The 24353-nt window shown below is 36.8% G+C and overlaps 1 protein-coding gene across 4 annotated transcripts in view; it reads left to right on the top strand.

The window, feature by feature from the left end:
- Window positions 1-9170: 9170 nt before the first annotated feature.
- LOC127438678 (phosphofurin acidic cluster sorting protein 2-like) overlaps window positions 9171-24353 on the top strand; it is a 91009-nt gene continuing 75826 nt past the window's right edge. For all 4 annotated transcript variants that reach the window (XM_051694427.1, XM_051694425.1, XM_051694426.1 and 1 more), the window contains exon 1: window positions 9171-9526. In XM_051694427.1, coding sequence (XP_051550387.1) covers window positions 9303-9526 — 224 coding nt within the window. In that variant the 5' untranslated portion in view covers window positions 9171-9302. The remainder of the gene's footprint in view (window positions 9527-24353) is intronic.

Genomic DNA, 24353 nt, shown 5'->3' with positions numbered 1-24353 from the left:
TTTGTCAAACAAAAACCATATTCATATTTTTTTTTTTTTTTTTTTTTTTAAGTTTAGTTTAGTTCAAGCAAGCATTAAAAGTGATGTTTTTGGAAGACGTGAATCAAAATCTAAGCAGTTGACTGGTAATAAGTTGCCTATCTAATTAAATAAAATTACCATATATAAAAGCTGTCAGAAGTCTCTTTTATTTGAAGTGCCTTTAAGTTGTATATTATTGATTTAATAAATTCCTATGCATTTTTAGTAACTTTATGTATATTATAGGATAATTTAAGGTCAATATTAGGGCTGTCGATTTAACGTGTTAATTCAGTGCAATTAATCATATAAAAATAAAACACTTTTAAAAAATATAAACTCAATCATGCCCCTAGACCATATTAAGGAATGTTCACCTTCATGTTTCAATGAGTCTCTGTAAGTAGGGGCAGTCTGACATGTGTTCACTGAAGCGTCCTTAGAAAAGCCCTTATAATAAATGTATCTCAGACAGATTGATAAATTCAATCGCAAAATGGATTGCTATGGACTGTAGGCCAATTTTTGTATTGCCTAATCAAAGCTTTACTCATCTGCCACAATAATGTAATGCATTTTAATTACCGGTATCTGATTTATTATATATATTATATTTAAAATGATTAAATATTGATAAAATTATTTTATCATTTTTTATTGTATTATTTTTATTTGGGGGCCTTTCTCAGCAAATATTGATATATGCGATAAATTGTGATTAATCAGCACATCATGTAGTTAACTTGATTAAACATTTTAATCAATTGATAGCCCTAGTAAATATATAAATGATCTTTTACGTTAAGAATTTGCCAGCCAATTAAATTGAAGCTTTGTTGCTGCAGTCCCAGGTGCTGAAATGGTGTCACAGCCAATCAGATTTATTCACATATGTTTTATTTTATTTATTTTTTGTCTGGACCAGGGCCTCATTCCCGAAAACAATCATAAGCCTAAGTAGATCGTGCCCATTGTACAAAGGTGCCTCTGTTTGTTCCTGGCAGACAGAAGATGCCCTAACCCCGCACTCCACCCTAATCCTTTCTTCTATCGCGGTAGATCGTAGAATCCATCTTTACAATTTATCTTAGTTTTGCGGCCCGTTTCCCAAAGCCATCGTAACTTTAGTATTTGAAAATGCTCGTAGATTAACGAGTGCTGTGGAGTAATTGTACAGCGCAAAGAGCATCGACTTATGCAGACACCTACAGGACAAACGCGGAATTACACGTATTACAATTTAAATCCCAATAGCGGCACTTTATGCTGAGACTTAAATATCAAGATAGCTATGTTTTATTCATTTTTGTTTTAACAGACAAGGCTAATAATAATACATAAATAAATGCATAAAACAGTCTATAAAAATGTATGAATATATTAATTAGTAAACTAGTTATTTGGGTGGCCTAGTTGACAACAACAAAGTGGTGGCGTGATTATAACAGACAACAAAATCAGAGGGAGAAGAAAAAAACAGTCAATGACTTGCTGCCATGCATGAGAATCATCCGTATATTGGCTCATCATTCTTGTCTTCCTCTCTGACAACCAAAGGGGCTCTCATCTGCACAACATGTTGTGTAGCACCGCTCACGCTTTGTAGCATTGCTGTTACTTCTTTTGAATGGTGAATGTCCCGAAAGCGCAGCTTCCACACATCTCCTTATTTTGCGCTCCACAACAACACAGAGAACCTAATAATATTCAATCAGTCTTGTCATTGGCAGGATCATACACAGGGCCTCCGCTGTCTTCACTGATCCTGGAAGCTTTCATCTCGACCCACAGAAGAATTTGTGAAAACAAAATCTTACAAAGGCACACCTGATGAACGAAGCAGTGATTGTGTAAAAGAAACAGATCATTCTGCACAAAATAATTGCAAATCAATGTGTAATTATGCAGTAATTTGGTTCAATATTTAACCGTTATGCACTGTTCATCACTGAATCACATTCCAGTTGTTCCCGGTCAAAAGTGACCGGAAGCAATAAACGTGTAATTTTTTTAATTGTTATGAAAGAAATGTAACAACTCTAAATTAAATCATGTAAAAGCACTAACCTTGGGCATTTAGGGTGGGTTTTTGGGTATTCAGACATTATTTTTCTTTTTAATTACTAATTTATTTACCTATATGACCTTGAAACTTGAGCTTGAAAATTGACTTTTTTTTTTCTTTTTTTCTTACTTTTTTACTTTTTTTTTCTCAAATACTGAACCAATCCCCATAAAATATATACCGTTTGAAAGCTTAAAGTCTCAAGAATCAAACTGTGCGATCCCTTTAAAAAAATAATAAAAACCAGATGAAACACTAGATGGCTGCAGAGCTACTTATTCATCCCTGGATGAAGAGAAGATGATTTCTAGATTTTGTCACAAGTTCTGCATTTAGATATATATTTAAACATTATCAAAGACTGTTTTTGTCAAAGTTTAGCATTTTGTTTGATTTGCTTGAGGTTATTTAGTCAGTTTTTGCATACCTGAAATGAGTAAAATAACAAGTAATAACCTAATTTATCCCTGGTTGTAACAAGTCTGACCAGTTCAGTTTTGTGTGTGTGTTTTGTCTTGATGTTTGGTAGTCTCACCCTTTCGTGTGTGTGTGTGTTGTCTCTGCATTGTGGCTGTTTTTTAGATTTTACATAATAAATAATGAAACAAATAATAATTTGTAGTGTTTCCCATTAATTTCCTATGGTGGTCACTTTGGACCAGGAACAATACAAGTGTAACTTTTTTTTCCTACCACTTAGACATTTTTTTTGAGTGTGTTCAGATATCAAATGGACAAAAAGTCACTAAGTCTCGTGCAACTCAATGCAACTCTAAAACATTGTTTTACACAACATTGTGCGTTAAAAGCACAAAAACAGACTTTAACATAAAATTCTGAAATATAACAATCCGTTACTGCTTTTAAATGTTAATGTTTTATGTGTTTGGTGGCCAATGTATTGTCTAAATGGATTAATAAAGTTGACATGCATATACTGTTCAAAGAAGTATATTTTTATGTAAAATAACACTAAAAATATCAGCACTTGCTCATATTTTGTTGTCAACAATTGCTGCTATTTTCTCTTATTGCATGAAATAAAACATTAGTAAAAATAATTGTAACAACAGTATAAAATTATAAAGTGGTATTTTGTAATGTAGGTTTTACTGAGTTTGAGTCATTACAGAATCGCTCAGGAAGAAAGTTTTTGTCCTGACTCCACCCTTTTATGAGCAGTGCTGTGCACATTTTCATAAACATTACATAATTTTTTTTGTAATTTACTATGGTAAACATTTTTACATGTCTTTATTACCTTATCCAATGGTTCTCAACTGGTGGGTCACGACCCAAATATGGGTCTGTCCTGAAAGGGTCACAGACAGCAAGATAAATAATGCTAAATGCAAAGAATAAAATAGAACTACAAATATGAATGCATAGTTAGGATAATAAAATAAATAGGCTTAACAACTCATTGTCACTTGGTAATACGGTTAATTCTAAAATTGTCTCTCCCAGTGTTTCTTTCCTTGGGTTAGGCTGGAAAATCACACTCCTATTGTTATTTATGCAGCAAAAATATAGCTGTGGTATTTTTAAGCCACCTCAGGCCTGCAAACAGATCCAGGTGTGGCAGCCTCCATTCCTATCTCACCAGTTGAGGCAGAAGAACCCTCTGGCCCCTCAGCTGAGCCCAAGAGTTCAGTGAAGTCCTCACTGACAAGCCTGTCTACATTGACAGATAAGGTGGTGACAGCAAAACTCTTAGCAGAGTCGGAGCCAGGATTATTTACCCAAAGGGGCATTTGAAATTTCGAAGGGGGCACGGATTTGCAACTTTACCATAAAATTTTACATTGCTGAAAATTACGGCTCGGTGGCCATCTTTGTAACGCTCCCGGGGAGCTATTTTCCATGTAAACAAGCGGCATTCCAGTGCAGCTCTAATCTACTTGAATGGGGAAAGACCGAAATCTCCAAAACGGTTGGTCAAGTTTACGATCAAAGAACATATTTCAAATCAGCAGTAAAATCTGACTACACTATTATCATAAATTGTGCTTCTTTACCTCAGATTACGCTAAAAACGAAATTTTCCCGCCTTGTATAGCTAATGCGCATGTGCGTTCTTGAGTTGATTGACAGGCAATGTCTGTATCTAAAAGGTAATTGGCACTTTTACCTGAAGGCGGGACTTCCTTTCTACATCCGTTGACCGTTGGTGACGGTTGGGCGTTCCAATTTCTCCCATTCATTTTAATAGAAGTGACCCCTCTCTGCTAAAGTGTCTCTGGGCTTGCAAACCACACGAACCTAAACACCTCCTAATGCAGAGTGCATGATATATGGTCACTTCCTGGTAACTGTTGTGAAGCAGAGGCTGCAGCCAGAAAATGCTACTTTATACCTTGCCTGTACATGAGTCTGAAATTGTGGCATGTCAGCACTTTAAAATATGCAAAAAATATACAAAATTAACGAAAAGCGGGGGGGCCTGGGTAGCTCAGCAAGTAAAGACTCTGACTACCACACCTGGAGTCGCAAGTTCGCAATCAGGGCGTGCTGAGTGACTCCAGTCAGGCTTCCTAAGCAACCAATTGGCCCGGTTGCTAGGGTGGGTAGAGTCACGTTGGGTTAACCTCCTCGTGGTTGCTATAATGTGGTTCTCGATCTCGGTGGGGCATGTGGTGAGTTGTGCGTGGATGCCACAGAGAATAGCGTGAAGCCTCCACACGCGTTAGGTCTCCACGGTAACGCGCTCAACAAGCCACGTGATAAGATGTGCGGATTGACGGTCTCAGACACGGGGGCAACTAAGATTCGTCCTCCGACATCTACGCCACCACGAGGACTTAGAGCGTATTGGGAGTTGGGCTTTCCAAATCGGGGAGAAAAGGGTAGAAAATCCAAAAAAGAAATAAATAAATAAAATGTACGAAAAGCAAAATCTACATTTTTTTATTTTATTTTTTTTTAGCCCCTTTTCTCCCAATTTGAAATGCCCAGTTCCCACTACTTGGTAGGTCCTCGTGGTGGTGCGGTTACTCACCTCAATCCGGGTGGCAGAGGACAAGTCTCAGTTGCCTCCGCTTCTGAGACCTTATCACGTGGCTCGTTGTGCATGACACTGCGGCTCATGCTACTCTCCGCGATCCATGCACAACTTACCACACGCCCCACTGAGAGCGAGAACCACTAATCGCGACCACGAGGAGGTTACCCCATTTAACTCTACCCTCCCTAGCAAACAGGCAAATTTGGTTGCTTAGAAGACCTGGCTGGAGTGACTGAGCACACCCTGTATTCTAACTCGCGACTATAAAACGTAATCAATTCAATTTGATGGAATTTTGTTTGTTTGAGTGAATACAATTCTATCCATTTATCAGCCTAAATAATGTTTAGGACAACTTCACTTATATTAATTTACAAAACACAGCAAAAGGAAGTAAACCGCTGAATTACATGGCAGAAAGCATTTTTCTAATTAAAAAGAGAGCAGTCAGTTGGCCAGACAGTGTCCCTGTCCCCACCGTCCACCTGAAATGTTTAATAATATTTACATTCTCTATAATTTCATGGAGCGTACATCCAATTTCTGATGAGAATCACATTTTCCATGCGTGTAAAGGAGAGTGTCACTGTCATAGAAATATGCCTGACTATCATCAAGGACGCAGTTAATGGACAAAAGACCGTAATTTTCAATTTTTCTAATTCATTGCATACAGTCCATTTACACTACCAACTTCTCATGAATGTGCTGTGTTTGTTTATATCGCTGGGGCTTGAGGGAATTAAACTATATAATAGGACACAGATGGTGCAATAACCAGAGAAGAACCTCAGAATTAAATTGCACTTAATACAATCCATTTGTGCGTGTGCAATTTCGCCAAACCCACTTGCACCTATTAGCGCATGAAAATACCAAAACTGACTTTGAGCCAGTGATTTATGACATAGTGCTGTGCTTAGTGCTAGCGCTCTTAAAATAGGGCCCAGTATGTCATTGTTTTGTCACATACTTCCATGTAATGAATGTATTAAAATGCTTTTTTTTTCTCCCCAATTTGGAATGACCAATTCCCAATGTGCTCTAAGTCCTCGTGGTGATGTAGTGTCTCGCCTCAATCCGGGTGGCGGAGGACGAATCTCAGTTGCCTCCGCATCTGAGACAGTCAATCCGCGCATCTTACCACGTGGCTAGTTGAGCGTGTTACCACGGAGACATAGTGCGTGTGGAGGCTTCACGCTATTCTCCGCTGCATCCACGCACAATTCACCATGTCCACCGAGAGCGAGAACGAAATTATAGCAACCACGAAGGGGTTACCCCATGTGACTCTACTATCCCTAGCAACCGGGCCAAATTGGTAGCTTAGGAGACCTGACTGGAATCACTCAGCACGCCCTAGATTTGAACTCGCGACTCCAGGGGTGGTAGTCAGCGTCAATACTCGCTGAGCTACCCAGGCCCCCAAAATGCATTTTTAAACTGAACAATCAGATATGCTGTTGCCTATGAATTTAAATGAACATTAAATTATTTTATATGATATACTGAGTTTAGAATAGAATTTTAAGAAATACAATTTAGAAATTAAGGAATTCTTTAGGGGGGCATTTTTTGCCCCCACATTTTACATTTTGAGGACAATTTTGACACTTCAGACAGGCATTTTTGCCCTGAGCCCTTGTTCATTTCTGCCTGTCTCAGGAAATGTTATGATTTTTTACGATGTTTTTTTTTTGTGTGAATTATTTTATGCTGCTGAGCACAAAATTGTTATAGATTTGTATTTGTTTTATTTTATTTGGTATTTTGTGAAAAGCACCATTTGCTATTATGTTTTGTAATCCAAAAACATACTTAATTTTCTGCCTGGTTCAGAATATTCAAAGATTTTTTTAAATGATTAATATTATTTTATTTATTTTTATCTGCAGAGGACTATAATTAGATTAATTAATGCATTCATGCTGCATTTAACCTTTATGTATAATTTTATTTATTTGGAACTTTGTGAAACCTAGTATTTTTAAATAAATAAGCATTAAACGCTCATTATTATTATTATTATTATTATTATTATCATCATCATCATTATTATCTAAAATAAAGAACCTCCAATAAGTAGTTGTTTTGACCCAGCATTGTATCATAAAACAACCCAGCTCACTGGTTGATGTATATAACCAAGCAAGCTGAGTCAAAAATAACCCAGCATGTGTTGAGTTCAGTAGTTACCCAGCACTCAGTCAAAAAACCCTGCAATGGTCATTTTTAAACCAGTATTTTTTAGTGTACTTTTTGTAACTTATCATTTTTTTTTTTTTTTTTTTTTCATTGAATGATGATATAAACAGCAAAAAAAGAAACGTCCCTTTTTCAGGACACTGTATTTTAAAGATAATTTTGTAAAAATCCAAATAACTTTACAGATCTTTATTGTAAAGGGTTTAAAGAATGTTTTTTATTTAAAAAAAAATTAAATAAGTAACCATGCCAAGGTTGATTGTTAAAATTTAAATTCTACAAAATTTCAATGCACTTCATACACATCAGTTTTCAAACAATAATTTAAAATGTTTCATCCTGCGTATGTCCTAATTCAGCCTCCAGATGGGGCCACACGATGAAAATGTCCGCAGTAAATCAGTAGTGCGAGAATGACATTCCAGATGAAGATGTCCTTTACTTTTTAGATTGACAGCAATATTTTTAGGGATTTTTTGTATGACATTAAGTGATAAATGAAAACTATTTATGTCATTATTTTTGAGTGCCTAAAACTTTTGCACAGTACTGTATATATATATATATATATATATATATATATATATATATATATATATATATATATATATATATATAATATAATATAATATATGTAAAAATTTGAAAATTCAATATTAGAAATTAGATACAAATTTGAAATCATTTAAAAATCTAGCTTAAAACACATGCGTGAAGTTCGTAGAAATCTAATCTTTGTTTCCATGTTGCTTTCATGAAATTAACTGATTAATTGTCAAAATGTCAAGTGGTGTGACCAAGTAAAAGGTATTAAAATACTTGCCTCGCTACACAACTTAATCATTAATTTAAAAAAAGTTTTCAAACATATTTTTCAAGCTATTTATTTATTTATTTATTTTACAAATATCGTTAATATTTTTAAGTCATGAATATCTAAAAGTTTTCTTGAGGTAACTACATTTGATGTGAACAAAATATGCCTTTTCATAAAATCATCAAAATATCAAAAAAAAAATTTTTTTTAAACTTCACAGACAGTCATGAGGGTCTAAAGAGGTCAACAGAATATAATAATAATAATAATAATAATAATAATAATAAAAGATGAATCCAAATTACTTATGCTAACAGATTTTCAGCTTTTAATTAGACTTTTCTTTATGGTCTCTAGACGGTTATGCCACATTCTTTTAAGATGGATTTTCACAGATTTTCACAGTTAAAGATCGACTTGTCTTGTGCGTCATGTGATACAAAGAAGACAGATTTATAGGTGCACTCAGTCATTTTTTCCACATGAAATGAGATGAAGACTTTAGTCATATCAGTAACCATATAAAAGCTGTTTTCTTCTACATGGAGAGGGTCCCCTCATGGGGGCTGCCATGTTAGGATCACATGACGACCACCACTTCTCACTTAATCTCAGTTACTGTCCTGTTATTGGACACCTTACTGTTGGACTAAATTAATCATGACTCGCTTTGAATAGTAAATTTCTACAACAGCATCAGTAACTGAAATGTATTGCGTCTGAATCCAGGCCCCCTAGGTGTCAGGGCAAGTCTAAGACGACATAAACAAAACAAAACAAAAAAAATACTGAGTCCACCTTTAATGTTCATATGACAAAAAGAAAAACAGTACGCTGCTTGACACATACTGTAAAAGTGCAGTTGAAGGACTGATTCAAACAATAGCGCAATTGTTCATAAACAGTTCGCGAATCGGTTTGACCAAATCGTTCTAAAGAACCGACTCAAAACAACGACTCGTTCGCGAGTGGCCTACTGAACTGGAAACGAGACCTGCAATTTAGCGCCCACTCTCGGCCGTACCGCAGATCGCATCCGCTCCACATTGTCTTTAGAAGCGACGCTCCGCCTCTGACCATCGCAAATCTGTGTCTGTGAGAGATGAGCTGGGACAGAAAGCCGTCCTGACCGTGTGCCTGAACAGCAGAGTCCAGAACCATCCCAGACCAGCTTGACTGTCTGTTCGGCGATGGCCGCGGCTGTGGAGAGAGGAGGGGTCCGGGCCGCCTTCATGAACCCGAGTGTCGGTGCGCCCGCTCCCGTACCCGCTCCCGCTGCGCCCGGAGGACCAGCCATGGCCGGAGCTGCGGGTTTGGGCTCGTGTTCTGCGGGTTCGGGTCCAATCATGCCCGTGCCCATGAATCTGTTTGCAACGTGGGAAATAGACCGTTCATCTCCAAGCTGTGTTCCGAGGTACGTCAAATCTATCATACATGTGTGTGTATGAAAACATGCATCAGTATTTCATCAAACCCACATGCATTTGTTTTATTTGTATGTTTTTCTGTGCATGCAACATTCCTTAACTTGTATGCATGTTTGCTTGCGCAGGTCACAACACAATACATGCTTGTGCATATAGGAAGGCATGGGACCATATAGAAACGTGCACTAAAGGACTCAGTATTTATCAAATACTGATGCATTTGTTTGTTTGCATGGTTTACTGTGCATGCAACATGGACTTAACAGTTCACAACAAAACACATGCAATGTTGTATGAAGATGCATTGTTGTGCATACTAACTCATGCATGCAATGTTGTGATGCTGGTGACAGCAGAGTTTTGTTTATATATGAACCTTTGGAAACATGGAAGCATTAAGTAATATGTCAGAGTGCATAAATTGACACATAATGTTTTCATGTGTTTATACATACTGTATACACATACACACACACACACACACACACACATCATTATTAAGTGCATGTGTTTTGGGTCTCATTATAAACACTACATTTTCATGATGCTTAATTTAGTTGATCTTTGCATAAGAAAGCATGAGCAACTCATTTAAATAACAATTGTATTCTATTATATGCTATTACTGCATAATTTTGTCTCATTATAGTGCATTACATTTATTTAAGTGCATCCTTGCATATATTTAATGAAAAACCTTGTTTTGGTTTTAAAATGAGTGTTGTGGATGTTTTTTCATTAAGGAGCAATTGGGGTTCTCAAAACTCCTTTTGTATTCATTACAGTCAAATCAATACAAATTGAGCATGTTGTGATGGCTGTGAACACCATTTGTTTGCATCAACAAGCTGATTCAGGCTTTTAAGAATGTCCTTCACAATTAAAAGCTGTGTGTCAGGTGTATACAATTACAGAAGTCTAATTAGCAGTAATAAATGCTGTATTACTTTGTAGTAGTACTAAACAGTTTTGCATCTTCTACACGGTATCCTTAACTGGTAGAGTGAAGCAGTATGGACTCAGAAGACCACGATTTGAGACCAGTGAAGCACACAAGCTGACACATTAGGCGAAAGTGTCATAGAAGCGACACAAGGTGACGTGGTTGCTTCAGAATTTTTTTTTTTTTTTTTTGGACACTGTCGGTTGGGTTTAGGCGTTGGTTAAGGGTAAAGATGTCTGTTTCGTTTCTACCTCTCATTTGATTTTAGGACACTATTGGTTAGGTTTAGGTTAAAGGTTTAGGTTAGGGAGGTATGTTTTACTCATTAAAACATCCATTTAATATTCCCCTTAAAGCCTTGTTTGATTACAACACCATTTAACTCACTTTTGGCGCCCCCCACTGGACATTTCACTAGGAAACTGCAACGAAACGTAATGACGCGCGTAATTTCGTTTTGCTAAAATTTTGTTATTGTCACATAATGTTCATGAGATCAGACTGGGTTTCGCTAAGGGTTTTCTACAGTGACTTTTAATGTTCTCTGCTTGTTTGTAAGAGAACGCTTCATCTAAATGTTTACAAGACTAATCAGTATATTATTCGCTTTTGGATTTGCTCAGTGAGTTCCAGTGTTAAACACGTTGATTTTTTTCTAATGACCCAAACCCTAACCTGCATTATGTTTATTTTAAAGGTGCACTCAGTAACATTTTGTTTGTGTCATCTTGGACTTACAGTGACACCTAGTGGTGTGGATGCAGCATCATTAAAAATCAATAGTTTTCAGTTACAGATGCCATGTAGAAATTTCTATTCACAGTCAGCCATGATTAATTTAATCCATGAGTGAAAGTGTTCAATAACAGGGCGGTTTCTGAAATGAATTGAGTAGTATTCAGCTGGTCATGTGATTCTAACATGGCTGTCCCCATGAGGGGACCCTCCCCTTGTAGAATAAAATTGCTTTTCTAAGGTTACTGATATGACTGGAGTCTTCACTTCATGTGAGTGCTCATTATTTTATACGTATGTTTCAAAATTACGACTAATTTATTTAGAAGTAAAACTTTTTAAATGAGAAAAAAAATAGTGAGTGCACCTTTAAGTGTATGCTATTGTTTTTACTTATATCAACAACTTTTAATAAATAGTTTTATATTTTACCTTTGTTTTTGTTTTTTATTTGATTAAATGATTCCCAATGCTTCATGGGATTGTAATTAACTTCTTCATGAAAAAGTCCACAGTCTTGTACCGATGTCTTCGTGTCTGGTTTTCAAATAAGTTTTTGCTTCAAATCAAAGTTTGTAATGTTGTGATTCACTTCAAAGCTGGTTGGTTTATTTCATGGCTTAGAACTAATTTAAGAAGGATTCTATGAAATCCTTACAGAAAAAAAATGAATGGGAAAAATACCTCAGGCTCCGTCTATATTAATCCGGATTTGAAAACGGCGTTTTCGTTTCAATACGCTCTTCGTCCACACTAGCGTTTTCAAGCATTTTCCAAAAGTTGCTCATCCACACTGAAACGTCTGAAAACGCTTACGTCCCTGTACTGCGCATGTGTAAAACGTAAGATGCTTCGACATGCGTCATTTCCATCAGGCATTTATTTACTTTCCGCCTCTTTGAAACATCGCGGCAAAGTACGGTCTGAAACTTAACTGTCCTTGCGTTCCGCCGCTGAACAACCACTGCGAGTAAACATCCCGTCTCCTTTGAAGACATGTAAGCTGAAGTACTGTATGTACAAACTGACATTAATCTTTAACAACGCAATCAAACTGGAGAGTGGCCAAAACAACTGCGTTACAACGTCGTCCACCATCTTGTTTTGGACTGAATGGGTCACATGACTAAAAATGCGTCATCGTTTTCGAAAGCATCCATTTTCACAGTCCACACTACTACGCGAAAATGCCATTTTCAAATGTATCCACTTTGGAGTGCATTTTCAGAAAGCTCAGTTTTCGCTGAAAAAAACACTGTCTCAGTGTGGACGGAAGGCCAAAACGGAGAGAAAAAGATGCGTTTTCAAACGAAAACGTATTAGTGTGGACAAGGCCTCAGGAACCAAGACAGCACTGTTGCACTCTGTAGGGAACTTTAAGACAACAAGTTAAAACCTGGATGCTAATTGCTCAAAACAATGTTCCAGCAATGCTAAATTATTCAGTATTGTGTGAAACACTTGTTTACCAGTGTATCACTGAACAGCACCCATTCAGTCCAACTACTAACTGTAATTTACATGTCAAGAACTATATCCTCTCGCAGAATTTTAGAGTTTTAATTAGGGCTGTTAATTTTAATGTGAATAATTTCATTAAAAATAATGCTAAAAAAAATCTGTAATAAATGCATGTAATTAATTCAGTTAAACATTTTAATTAATTGACAGCCCTAATTTTATTGAAAATAAAATTCGATAAATTTAATGAAAACTGTATGTGATGATAAAACCGACTTAAAGTTGACAGCGTGATGTGTGCCGCCTCTCTGTTATTTGTATCTTGTTATTTTGCAAGATAAGCAGAGCACAGTGAGCAATTGTGGAAATAAAAGCAAACGTGGTGGCACATTCAGCTCCAGAGGGAGCAGCAGGGACTCATGGGACAAGATTAATCAGCACGGCCCAGATGTGTCTCACTGGCTTCAGAAGAGCAGGTCTGCTTCCTGCATGGAGACTCAGGGTGTCCCTCAAGTCCCTGTACTTTCATGGTTCAGAGCTCAAGATCTAATGTAGCTGTCCACCCTCAAGTCGTCTCAAAGAAAGGGCAAATGTGAATTTCACTGAAATGCCAAAGCTGTTCACTCTTTCCATTCTATTTCTAGTTCTATTTGTTTCTTTCGTTGAATGGTACGAAAGTGGCTCATAACCAGATCTGCTCATTCGGAAGTCTTGAAGGACTATTGCTAGTTGATCTCTACTGACTGAGTCCCTGTTAGGTCTGATACAATCAGGTATCAATGTATCGCAGTTCTTTTTCTCCCAATTTTGCATCAGTATTTTTTTCATTAATTTATGTATGTATTCATGTAATTTCCCACAGTTAAATTAACGAAGAAGCTGGTCATCTAAATAAGCTCAAACTCTGAAATATATATATAGAGTGATAATTAGTTTTGCCGATATTCACACTTTTCTACTTAATTGATTTTTGGTTGTATAAAATCAGCACTCCAGATAAATGCCACCATTAGGTGGGTCTTTAACTGTGCATTCAACAAAACAATGGTGTTCACAGGTAAAGTAATCCATTGAATGTACTGTTGGCAAAATTTGACATTTAAGTGATTTACCAATAGTCACACTTTACTACTTCTCTAATATCGGCACTACAGGAAAATGGCAACATTTGGTGGGTCTTTAACTATGCGTTCAGTAAAACAATGGTGCTCACAGGTAAAGGAACTTATTTAATGTACTGTTTTCGTAATAACTCTTTTCAATGGCCGATACCAATATCTAGAGAGCAGGATGGCCGATGGCCGATATAAATGCCAAGTGAAATAAATAAATAGGCCAAGCGAGCACGGTTATCGATAATCACAAATTGGCCAGATATCGGCTGATTAAACAGCCTGACCGATATATCAGTCTGTCACTAGTTCACAGGTAAAGTTATTTAATTTACTGTTTGCATAATAACTCGACATTTGAGTAATTTTCTTTTTACCGATATTCACACTTTTCATTATCATTATTAATTTGTTTTATTTTATTTTTTGAATTTTTCCCCTTTTTCTCCCAATTTGGAATGCCCAATTCCCGATGCGCTCTAAGTCCTCGTGGTCGCATAGTGATTCGCCTCAGTCCGGGTGGCAGAGGACGAATCTCAGTTGCCTCTGCGTCTGAGACAGTCAACCCACGCATCTTATCACGTGGCTTGTTGAGCGCGTTGCCACGGAGACATAGCGCATGTGGAGGCTTCACGCCATCCACTGCGGCAACCACGCTCAATTCACCATGCGCCCCACCGAGAACAAACCACATTATAGCAACCACGAGGAGGTTACCCCATGTGACTCTACCCTCCCTAGCAACCGGGCCAATTTGGTTGCTTAGGAGACCTGGCTGGAGTCACTCAGCACGCCCTGGGATTCGAACTAGCAAACTAGTGAACTCCAGGGGTGGTAGCCAGCGTATTTTACCACTGAGCTACCCAGGCCCCGATATTCACACTTTTCAAGTGAATTGATTTTCTGTTCCCTAAAATTGGGACTACTGATAAATGCCACCATTTTGTGGGTCTTTAACTGTGTGTTCAACAGAAAAGAATGGTGTTCACAGTAGTGGTCAACCAATATGGGTTTTTCAATGGCCGATGACGATACCGATATCTAGAGAGCAGGATGGCCGATATAAATGCCAAACGTAATAAATAAATTGGCTAAGCGAGCACGGTTATCAATAATCACAGATTAAAATGGCCAGATTAAAAGGCCTGACCGATATATCGGTCTATCACTAGTTCACAGGTAAAGTTATTTAATTTACTGTTTGCGTAATAACTCGAGATTTGGGTAATTTTTTGGCCGATTTTCAATTTTTTTACTTTATTAATTTTCGGTTGTCAAGTCATAAGGAAGCAATGTTGGTCAGTCTCTACTCTACTCTACAAATTTCCCAAATCCATAAAATTTCAATCCACAAGCCCTTAATTTGATTAAATTGCGATTCAGTTAGATTCCAATTCATTTTGGTATATTTTAGTTGTAATGTCAATTTTCCTTACATGTGATAGAAATTCTCTCTCAGCTAATGCTACAGTGGACCTAATTATACAGTGGACCTTCTAACTTTGTACATATAAAAATGTTTATTTTACAAATGCTATTTTAACATTAGTTTTTCATCAATTACGCATTGCACGGAATTAGGAATTGCAAGTGATTTGCTTGCATTGTAGAGTGTCGCACATAGAGTAAAAGACTGATCTTGGGATTTTAAGAATCGATAACAGAATCGTTCTAAAGAAGATCACAGTTAATCTGAAAATCAGTATTTTAACAAAAACTTTCTCATCTCAAAGTGGCAATTCTCAGTACGGTCAAAGGCCCCGTACTGGAACAAAAGTGAAGTGAACCGCACAAGAGAGATTCAAACTGACTCTCGTGCATACATGATGGGTCTCTCTTGCACATTAGCAGCAGTTTCAATTGAGATCCAATTATGATATTGCAATGTATTGAAAAGAGACATGTATAGCACAGTGATCCATATTGTGATATAATTTGCGATACCCTTCCCTTGTCCATTTTGAGGGACTCCATATGTGGATAAATGATGATAGTCCGCTTGCAGTGATTTATAGGTCTTGTCTTCCTCCATTCTGGCCTCTTTGTACAGACAAATGAGTGTAAACGCACCCAAGCATAGATCACCCTGCAGTAATTAAACATGCGGCTCCAATCAGTTTATCCAGCCGATAGCATGTCAATTATTCATGCTTGTTCATTGGATCTTAATTGGTGTGGGAGTCAGTGTAGGGTCATTATTTCTGATGAAACGCCAGCTGATGTTGACTGGGTGCATGATGTTGCACTTTGAGTTCTTTCCCAGAGTTCCATGTGATGGAAATACTGTACATGAATAATTGAAACATAATACAGCAATTGTTACCTCAAGGATCTTTTTCTGCTTGATATTTCCCATAAAAATGACTTTCATTGGTGTAACCTAATTTGTCAGATTAATTTAGTCAAATTAAATAATGTTTTTGACTTGGAAGAAAAAAAACAGTTCATGTTACCATGTGAAGAACATACTGTTTTTAAGGTTACCTGACAATTATTATTTTTTTACAGTGAACTCTGAAAAAAAAAATGTAACCTTAAAAATGTGCTTCAAGCGGTAACATCTGACTTAACTGGTTTTATTCATGTAACGTTGAGTACACGGTAATTCTGTGCAGTTTTGTGGAGTTTTGGAGAGATGAAGCTACCGTGGAGTGATACAGTAATACTATCAAGAAGGCAATTGTTTTATTTTGAGATGTGTAGTGTAATTTTGCTTCTTTTCTTAAAGGTGCACTCAGTAATTTTTTCCCCATGAAAAAAGTCTTACTCCTTAAGAAATGAATTGTAATTTTGAAACATGTTTAAAATCATGAGCACTCACATGAGATAAGGACTCTAACCATGTCAGTAACCTTATAAAAGCTGTTTTATTCTACATAGGGGAGGGGCGCCTCATGGGGGCTGCCATTTTAGAATCACATGACCAGCTGAATACTACACACTTACCAGTAGTAACCGTCTTGTTATTGGACACTTTCACTCTTGGATTAAATTAATCATGGCTGATTGTGAATAATGAATTTCTACAATGACATCTGTAACTGAAAACTACTGATTTTGAATGATGCTGCCTCCACACCACTAGGTGTCACTGTAAGTCCAAGATGACACGAGCAAAAAGTTACTTAGTGCACCTTTAAGAGACCTACTAGGCTAGATGAATTAAGACTGAATGCATTACATTATGAAGGGAAATAAATATAGGTAAAATAAATATAAGCAAATTTCGGAAAATTAAAAAAATTGATAGGCCTGTTGATTAAGGATGGAATGATATATCAAATTTCTATATATATAGACCAAAAAAATTATGAACTATATAGAGCTAAAACTCAATATTTTGAAATTTGCAATATTGTTTTATGTCCATGTGATCATAAATGAATAGATTAACATGTCAGTCAGACATTTCATATCTGAAAGAACGGTTCTTGGCCAGAGTAAGATTACAGCATTACAGTTTTTGTCTTGTTGACAGGGCAAAAAAGTGATAGAAGAGAGTACTGGCCTGTTCAATTCAAGCACTGGTAACAGGATGGATGATCTATGGTGCGTTAAGCCCGCTTCATGGGTGGACTTCAGTGTCCCAGTCTCGCGGATGTGACATGCAGCGCGATCTACAGTGCGCATTCAAGCCTTATTTTATTTTGGATGACTGTAGGAAGTGTTTTCCCAAGTCCCCTCAATTAACTGTCATTTCTTGACACTGCTTCCTGCTTTGATTTAAACTAACGAGGTTCTACCTGGTTTTATTGAAGGCCTGCCTCCAAAAATGACCATTCATGGTTTAGTATTTTGGGTGGCACCTGGGGTGGCCAATCAAATTCTAGGGGTGGCCAGGGCCATCCCAGGCCACCCATCTGGGCACGCCCCTGCCTCAGAGCATCAGTAAATGTGTGGAGGTGATTAGGATGGTATAGGCGGAGGATTCTGTGAGATCTGGAATTTCAGCAGATGGATGAATTGACTTTCAATTTGAGCCATCAGTTTCAGAAGTTAGCTGTTGGACGAATTGAGGTCTTTTTCACAGTATGTTTTTTTTTAGGTCATCTTTAGTGTCTGTTGGCTCAGGAGGAGGCATTTTAATTAATTTTAGAATCCCTGGCTGTGTTGTTTTGCAGTTCTCTTGCCTTCACTGAGCTCAGACCACTATAGAGCAGGTGTCACTGAATGGTGGTGAATTCTCTAATCAATGCTAGGCTGGCTTATGGGAGTCTTGAAAAGAAAATTTCACCCCCTGTTGGAAAACTGATGCTTTTAATTGGCAAAAACAGTGGGTGTAAATCTGGTTAGAGGAACAGTTCACCCAAAAATCAGTTGTGTGATGATTCTTTATAAATTCTTCTTTTGTGTTAAAACGTGACTGTTGAATTCAAACGTAAATGTTGAATTTTTGGGGCTAGTAGAGGGTATTGTCGTCTGGTTTCACTGTGCGTATCACAGATGTTTTGTATTGGGCATGTCAGTATGTTCTTGAGATGTGGGAAAGTGAAAATACTTTGTGGTATCCCATGTCGCTGATTAATTTTCTTCCTGGCATATTCTGCCCTGGATTTGAAAAACAAAGTTAAATAGCATTTGTTCCTGGAAATGACCTGGATGTGTGATGTCAGTCTGGCCCCCTTTACACCTGGCATTAACTTACAATTCAGATCTGGATTGTGTCTAGATATACTTTAGCTGGATTGCATTTATACCTTGCATTCCAGTGTGTCTCAAGTGTAATCAGATACAGATCTGCTCAAATTATGTGGAAAAACGTAAAAAGGGGTACATATCAAAGGGGGTATGTACACATAATCACTTTATTTACACTTTGTCACATAAATGTGTCACAGCAAACTGGGAATAAATCCAATCTACTATGCATACGCAATATGCTAATATAACTAGTGTTGCAACAACTAATCGATAATAATAATGTATTTTAATTATAGATCAGTCTGATATGTGTGACGTGCAGGGAGACAAACTAAAAAAATGACTGCAGAGCTATTGGCTCATAAACTGAAACATTTAGGAGCCAAATATCTGCTTTTAGTTGCCAAATTATAAATTTAAATGGTTGTTCGGAAACAAGATAAAAGCCGAAGAAAAGAAAGACAGCTGATAATTGATCGTTTTGAAAGTAAATAAGTAAATTGTTACAAATGTATTTTTAACAATTTAGTCTTTCATTTCATTTATTTATTTATTTGTTAGGGACAGTACACATTAATCAAACATCTCACGTATGTAAATGTGTCAGAATTAGCCAATTTCTGTTTGGGACGTCTTTTACATACCTGTTTACATGCACTTAAGAAAATTGTTTATTCCAGGGTTTTTGCAGAAAGTGGCATTCTGAAGCGTCTTGTAAACTTGAAAGCCGTTTTGCTTACGCCACTTAAGGGATTAAGAGAGGGCGGTTTAACTCACTTACTCACAGACACACAGACTCGTGTCTGGTTAGGAGGCCATGTAAGACAATTTGATCTCTGGGAACACGTGTTCTTGCCATTCAAATTTTATTGGTGAGAGTTCACCAAGCTTGACCTTTGGTGCGCAGCAGAATGCAAAATTTCTTCGAACTGAGATTAAAAGGCGCGGTCACACATACCTTCTCACGGCGAAATTCCGTGGGCGAAAACGGCAAGGGCGGACGCTGAGCGCATGGGAAACCAGCAAAAATATAATTGTCGAGTAGTCTTTTTTAATGCTGCACTTTATACTCAATGAGTCTTAAGTTAAGAAGAAACTCAACGCTAAAATGATATCCTCGTCCATTGTGACTATTCAGTGTAGCTGTTTATGAAGCACCATCTACACATAGGCGAAACAACTAATTTCACTAACATTTAAGCGAAAATTTTGGAGTCGACTTAGTTGACTAGTCTAAAAAGAAAGAAAGCAACCCTAATGTCCTGTTCTAAATGGAATTCACCAAGTAAAATTTGCTTAACATACTAAAACAGTCAGGACGTTGTTGAAAATAATTAACAGGTAAGCTAAATCTACGAGAGAAAAATACGCTGAAAAGTTTCATGTATTTCACGACGTGCATTAGCCTATGATCCTCTGTAATATGTAGGGATGTCCCGATATCATGTGTTTGAGAACAAGTACGAGTACCAACACAATCCAAAATACAACATTGGTGTAATATTTTGTCAAATAAAGTGCTGCATAACAGAGCATCACAGATGTTAGATACTACTTAAGTGAAATACAATTACCACTGATTTATTATTATTATTATTACTAGTAGTAGTAGTAGTAGTAGTAGTATTACAGTGAATATTACATAACTTTACAGTAGTGATATATTTCAGTCATACTTTTTTCCTATAAATTTAACTTTAATTATGATAGAGCTTTTATTTTGAAGTGTTTCTGTGTTGTTTTGACCAAGGAGTTCTGATGTTATGATGGCAGATTCCCACTCTGGAAAAGCTGGTCACTACATGACTCAAAGTGATTATTAAACCGCAAAAGGCTGCTATTTAATTAAACAAGTATGTGCTCTGTATGTGCCTCCCGCTACAATGTGAATTTGCACTCCGTTTACTGTCATCAGCTACAAACAGAGCACGTTATGCTCATGACAGTGTTTTCCCTGTATGAGACTTGGAGGAGCCTTAAAACAGGGCTCCAGACAGCGACTAAAATGGTCACAAATGCGACCAAACATAATTGATTGTGACAATAATTTAAAATCTAGTCGCCATTGGCAACAGTCGGGTTTTGTGCGTTCATATGCGGTTTCGTCATACATCTTTAGAGCACGCACCACCATTGTGTCTCGCGCCGCTTTTCACCCGTTCTGTTTCTGACGAGCTCACTGCACCGCACGCAACAACAAACCCAGCGCGAGAGAGTCGTGACCAAATGATTCTTTTGAACCAGATCGTTTTCATGAATCACCTGAAAAAGAAGCTCAGGTTAGCAGTTTGAATCAGATTCACTTTCTCAGCGAATCAGCCGTCAGTGAGCTCACAACTGGGAGTGAAGACATTTCAAAATGAGAGTCCTGCATGTATTTTGGCTTCTTTATAATTAAAAGTCCCATATTGTGTACCACTTTTTTTTTCTCCTGGTAATTATTGATTGGGATTGGAGTAGCACAATAAACTGCATCTGGGATTTCATTCAATTTGCACTCTTGAAGTCTCTGTGTCTGGGCCATCTGGTAACAGTAAAGAAAGACTAAGGCAATATTTTAAAACAATTTAAATTATATATATATTAATATAAAACTTTTGACACTTAGGACAGTTGAGGGACTTGTACACAACTATTACACAAGTTGCAAATATGCATTGATGCTCAAGAAGACAACACACTACTACATGCATACTATACTTTATGTAAATATCTGTTCTGAAGAGCAATACTAAATAAAAAATCTTATCTCTTATATTTGTATAAATTATGAAAGGGGTGTCAACATTTATGAGACATAAGGGAATGCAAACTTATCTTCTCAGCTATATATACTGTTTATTAAACCTTCGATTAATTATCAGTTGTCTTCCTTTTCTTCGGCTTTCTATCTTGTTTCTGAACAGCAATCTAAATCGAGCAAATCTGTGATTTTGCGACTAAAAACAGCCATTGGGCTCCTTAATGTTTCAGTTTAGGAGCTAATGGCTCCTAAGTAATTTTTTTTTAGTCTGGAGCCCTGTTAAAATATATGAGCAGCTGGTGTCAGCACAACACTGTCTCCACACATTAACAAGCGCTCACATTTGAATTACATGCAAACTATATATCTATCTCATTAAATCACAGCTTTTGCAGTTAAATAATCTCACAAGGACATTTTGGACAATTTGTGGGCTGAATGTTTACGAAATGACATTCGTACATCAGATGATATCGGTTTTTGGTATCGGAGCGTTTTTACAAGGACGAGTACCAGTACTTGAGCGCGGTATCGGACCTGGACATCCCAAGTAATATGATTGCTGTTCGGTAAAGAATGTTAATCAATAACAGTTAGGGTGTAAAAAAAATAGCTATAGGACAGAAACAAATAGGCCTGAGAGAAATGGACAATAAACGTAATGTATTGTTCTAAACATGACGTGCACACAGAATAGAAGATATTTTAACCATTAAGCAGTCAGCATGTCGTTGAAATTAGCCTTGTTGATCAGCAGGGTAAAAAAAATGGCATACCTAGCCTAAAACAGTCATTTTCTAGGCTACTTACTCAAAAGCATACATTTTTGATTAACAAAATTAACATCAACTAGGGCTGCAACTAACGATTATTTTGATAATCGACTAATCTAACGATTATTAGAACGATTATTCGACTATTCGGTAGTTTCTTTTATTGTTTAATCATTAAAAAATTCACTGCAAAAAATCCTATTGTTATCAAGTGTTTTTGTCTTGTTTTCCATTTAAAATGATCTAAAAATCCTTAAAACAAGATACATTTACTTGAGAAGCAACATATAACATTTTTGTATTAGAATTCCCTCATACTTCGCAATCTACATCACCTTAATCTGTTTGGAAATTTTGGAGTGCGTCTGGACTGTGAGCTGTTCTTTCTGCCTCTCCTCAGTCAGGCATGATCTGAAGTGCTGCTTTCCTGCATCATCATTAGCGTTTCAAATGATCTCATGTTGCATTAGAAGAGATCAAATGACTATTCGAAATTTTTGTTGCCATTTTTTTTATTGCCGACATTGTTGATAACGTCGACTAATTGTTTCAGCCCTAATCTCAACATGGTCCAGTGAAAGATGGGTCTTGACTCACCTGAGGCAATTATCCTGCACTTGAAAAAGCCCTCTCGGCAGGAAAATAAGTTACAAGCAAGCACAGATTTAAAGAATACTTAAGTGTAAAAACATCCATAAAAGTTTAAGGCCTTCTGCGTTCGGATGCGTTTGAATGGAAGTGAATGGACAACGAAGTGTTGTGTGACCGCGTTTTTTCTGATTGGGGTCAGGTTAGCCTGAAAACAGCCTAATTATACAGGGTTTCCTTGAGGCCGATTAGTCGTTCAAGACTAGTTGATATAGACATCCCTAATTCTAGCAGGAGTTTCACTGTAGATATCGATAAGAGTGACAAAAGAGATATTTACTTTCATCTCTCTCTCTCCATCAACATCACTCTCTTTTAGGACAGCACAGGTTTCTCTATCACACTCCTCCGCAAGTGGAAAATTACCCTTTACACCACAGGGCATTGCTGAGAGTTCAGACGACTAATTATCAGTGCAGTGAGCGTGAACGTCCTGAACTCAACATTGATAATTTGCTGTACAGGCAAAAGTAAGACATCGGTCTACTGCAGAGACATTAATTTACCATGAAAACACTTTAAACTAGAGTCTCATCAGTAATAAGAATTAGTAGTGATGCTCACCACAAAAACGGCACTAATAATATAAAATGTTATAATAATGTTGATAGTTCTTGACTAAATACGTAATTCCTGTCCAAATATGTTTTCTCAAACAAGACAGATGTTGTGTATAATGAATAATACCTTGTGATTCTGGCCATTCTGTCATATATGTGCTCTTAATGAACACTTTTAGAGTATTTTTAACATGTGCTATCATCATTAACTCACTTTGTGTGTGTGTGTGTGTGTGTGTGTGTAGGAGTGGTATTTCACTTTCCATGTGAAGCATTTCCTGTTCGGGAAAGAGCTCCATGCAGCCACTTCCTGTGACTCTTCCATCCATACCAGTTTTATTTAGTTAATCTGTTTATTAACACACAATAATTAACATCACTTTTAGTAGTTTAAATCTGTCAGATTTAGCATTGAAAAGAAGAATAACTGTATGTAATCCATTGCAAAAAAAAAAAAAAAAAATATATACATATATATATATATATATATATATATATATATATATATATATACAATAATAATAATAATAAAAAACTTAAACCAGACTAAGTTGGTCTTAGCTGGTGTAAGATGGTCTAAAACTAGCTTACACCAGCTAAAAACTCAAAAAATTGCCATTATGCTTGGGTGTTATATGTGGTTGCCAAGGCATTGCTGTGTGTTGTTACTAATGTGTTCTGAGTGATTTCTAGTAGAGATCGACCGATAGTGGATTTTACGATATCTAAGCTGGTGGAAAAAGTCGATAACCGATTAATCGGCTGATAGTTTTTTCAAATCGATTTATTGAATGTAAAAAAAAAAAACTTTCCTCACTGTGACGGACGCAGACATTGCGGCAACAAAAGTAAAAAATGAATAAAATCCCGTATGTTGTTTATTGTGCAACCAAAATCCCAATAATAACCAGAAAATTTGGTGCATAACACGGAACTTTTAACTATGAACAAGCCCGCAATACACTGGGGACTCTTTTTTTGACATTTCTGTGCAAACATTCATAACCACTACAAGTTATTATACAAATCTAAAAACACCACACAGTATCTCATAAAAGGAGTGTTTATTTATTTATTTATTTATTTATTTATTATCCCCTATTCTCCAAATTTGGAATGCCCAATTCCCATTACTTAGTAGGTCCTTGAGGTGGTGCGGTTACCTCAGTCCGTGTGGCGGAGGACAAGTCTCAGTTGC

The sequence above is a fragment of the Myxocyprinus asiaticus genome, chromosome 50 (genome assembly GCF_019703515.2).
Source record: "Myxocyprinus asiaticus isolate MX2 ecotype Aquarium Trade chromosome 50, UBuf_Myxa_2, whole genome shotgun sequence".
NCBI lineage: Eukaryota > Metazoa > Chordata > Actinopteri > Cypriniformes > Catostomidae > Myxocyprinus > Myxocyprinus asiaticus.
This window is presented reverse-complemented; position numbering and strand designations above follow the sequence as displayed.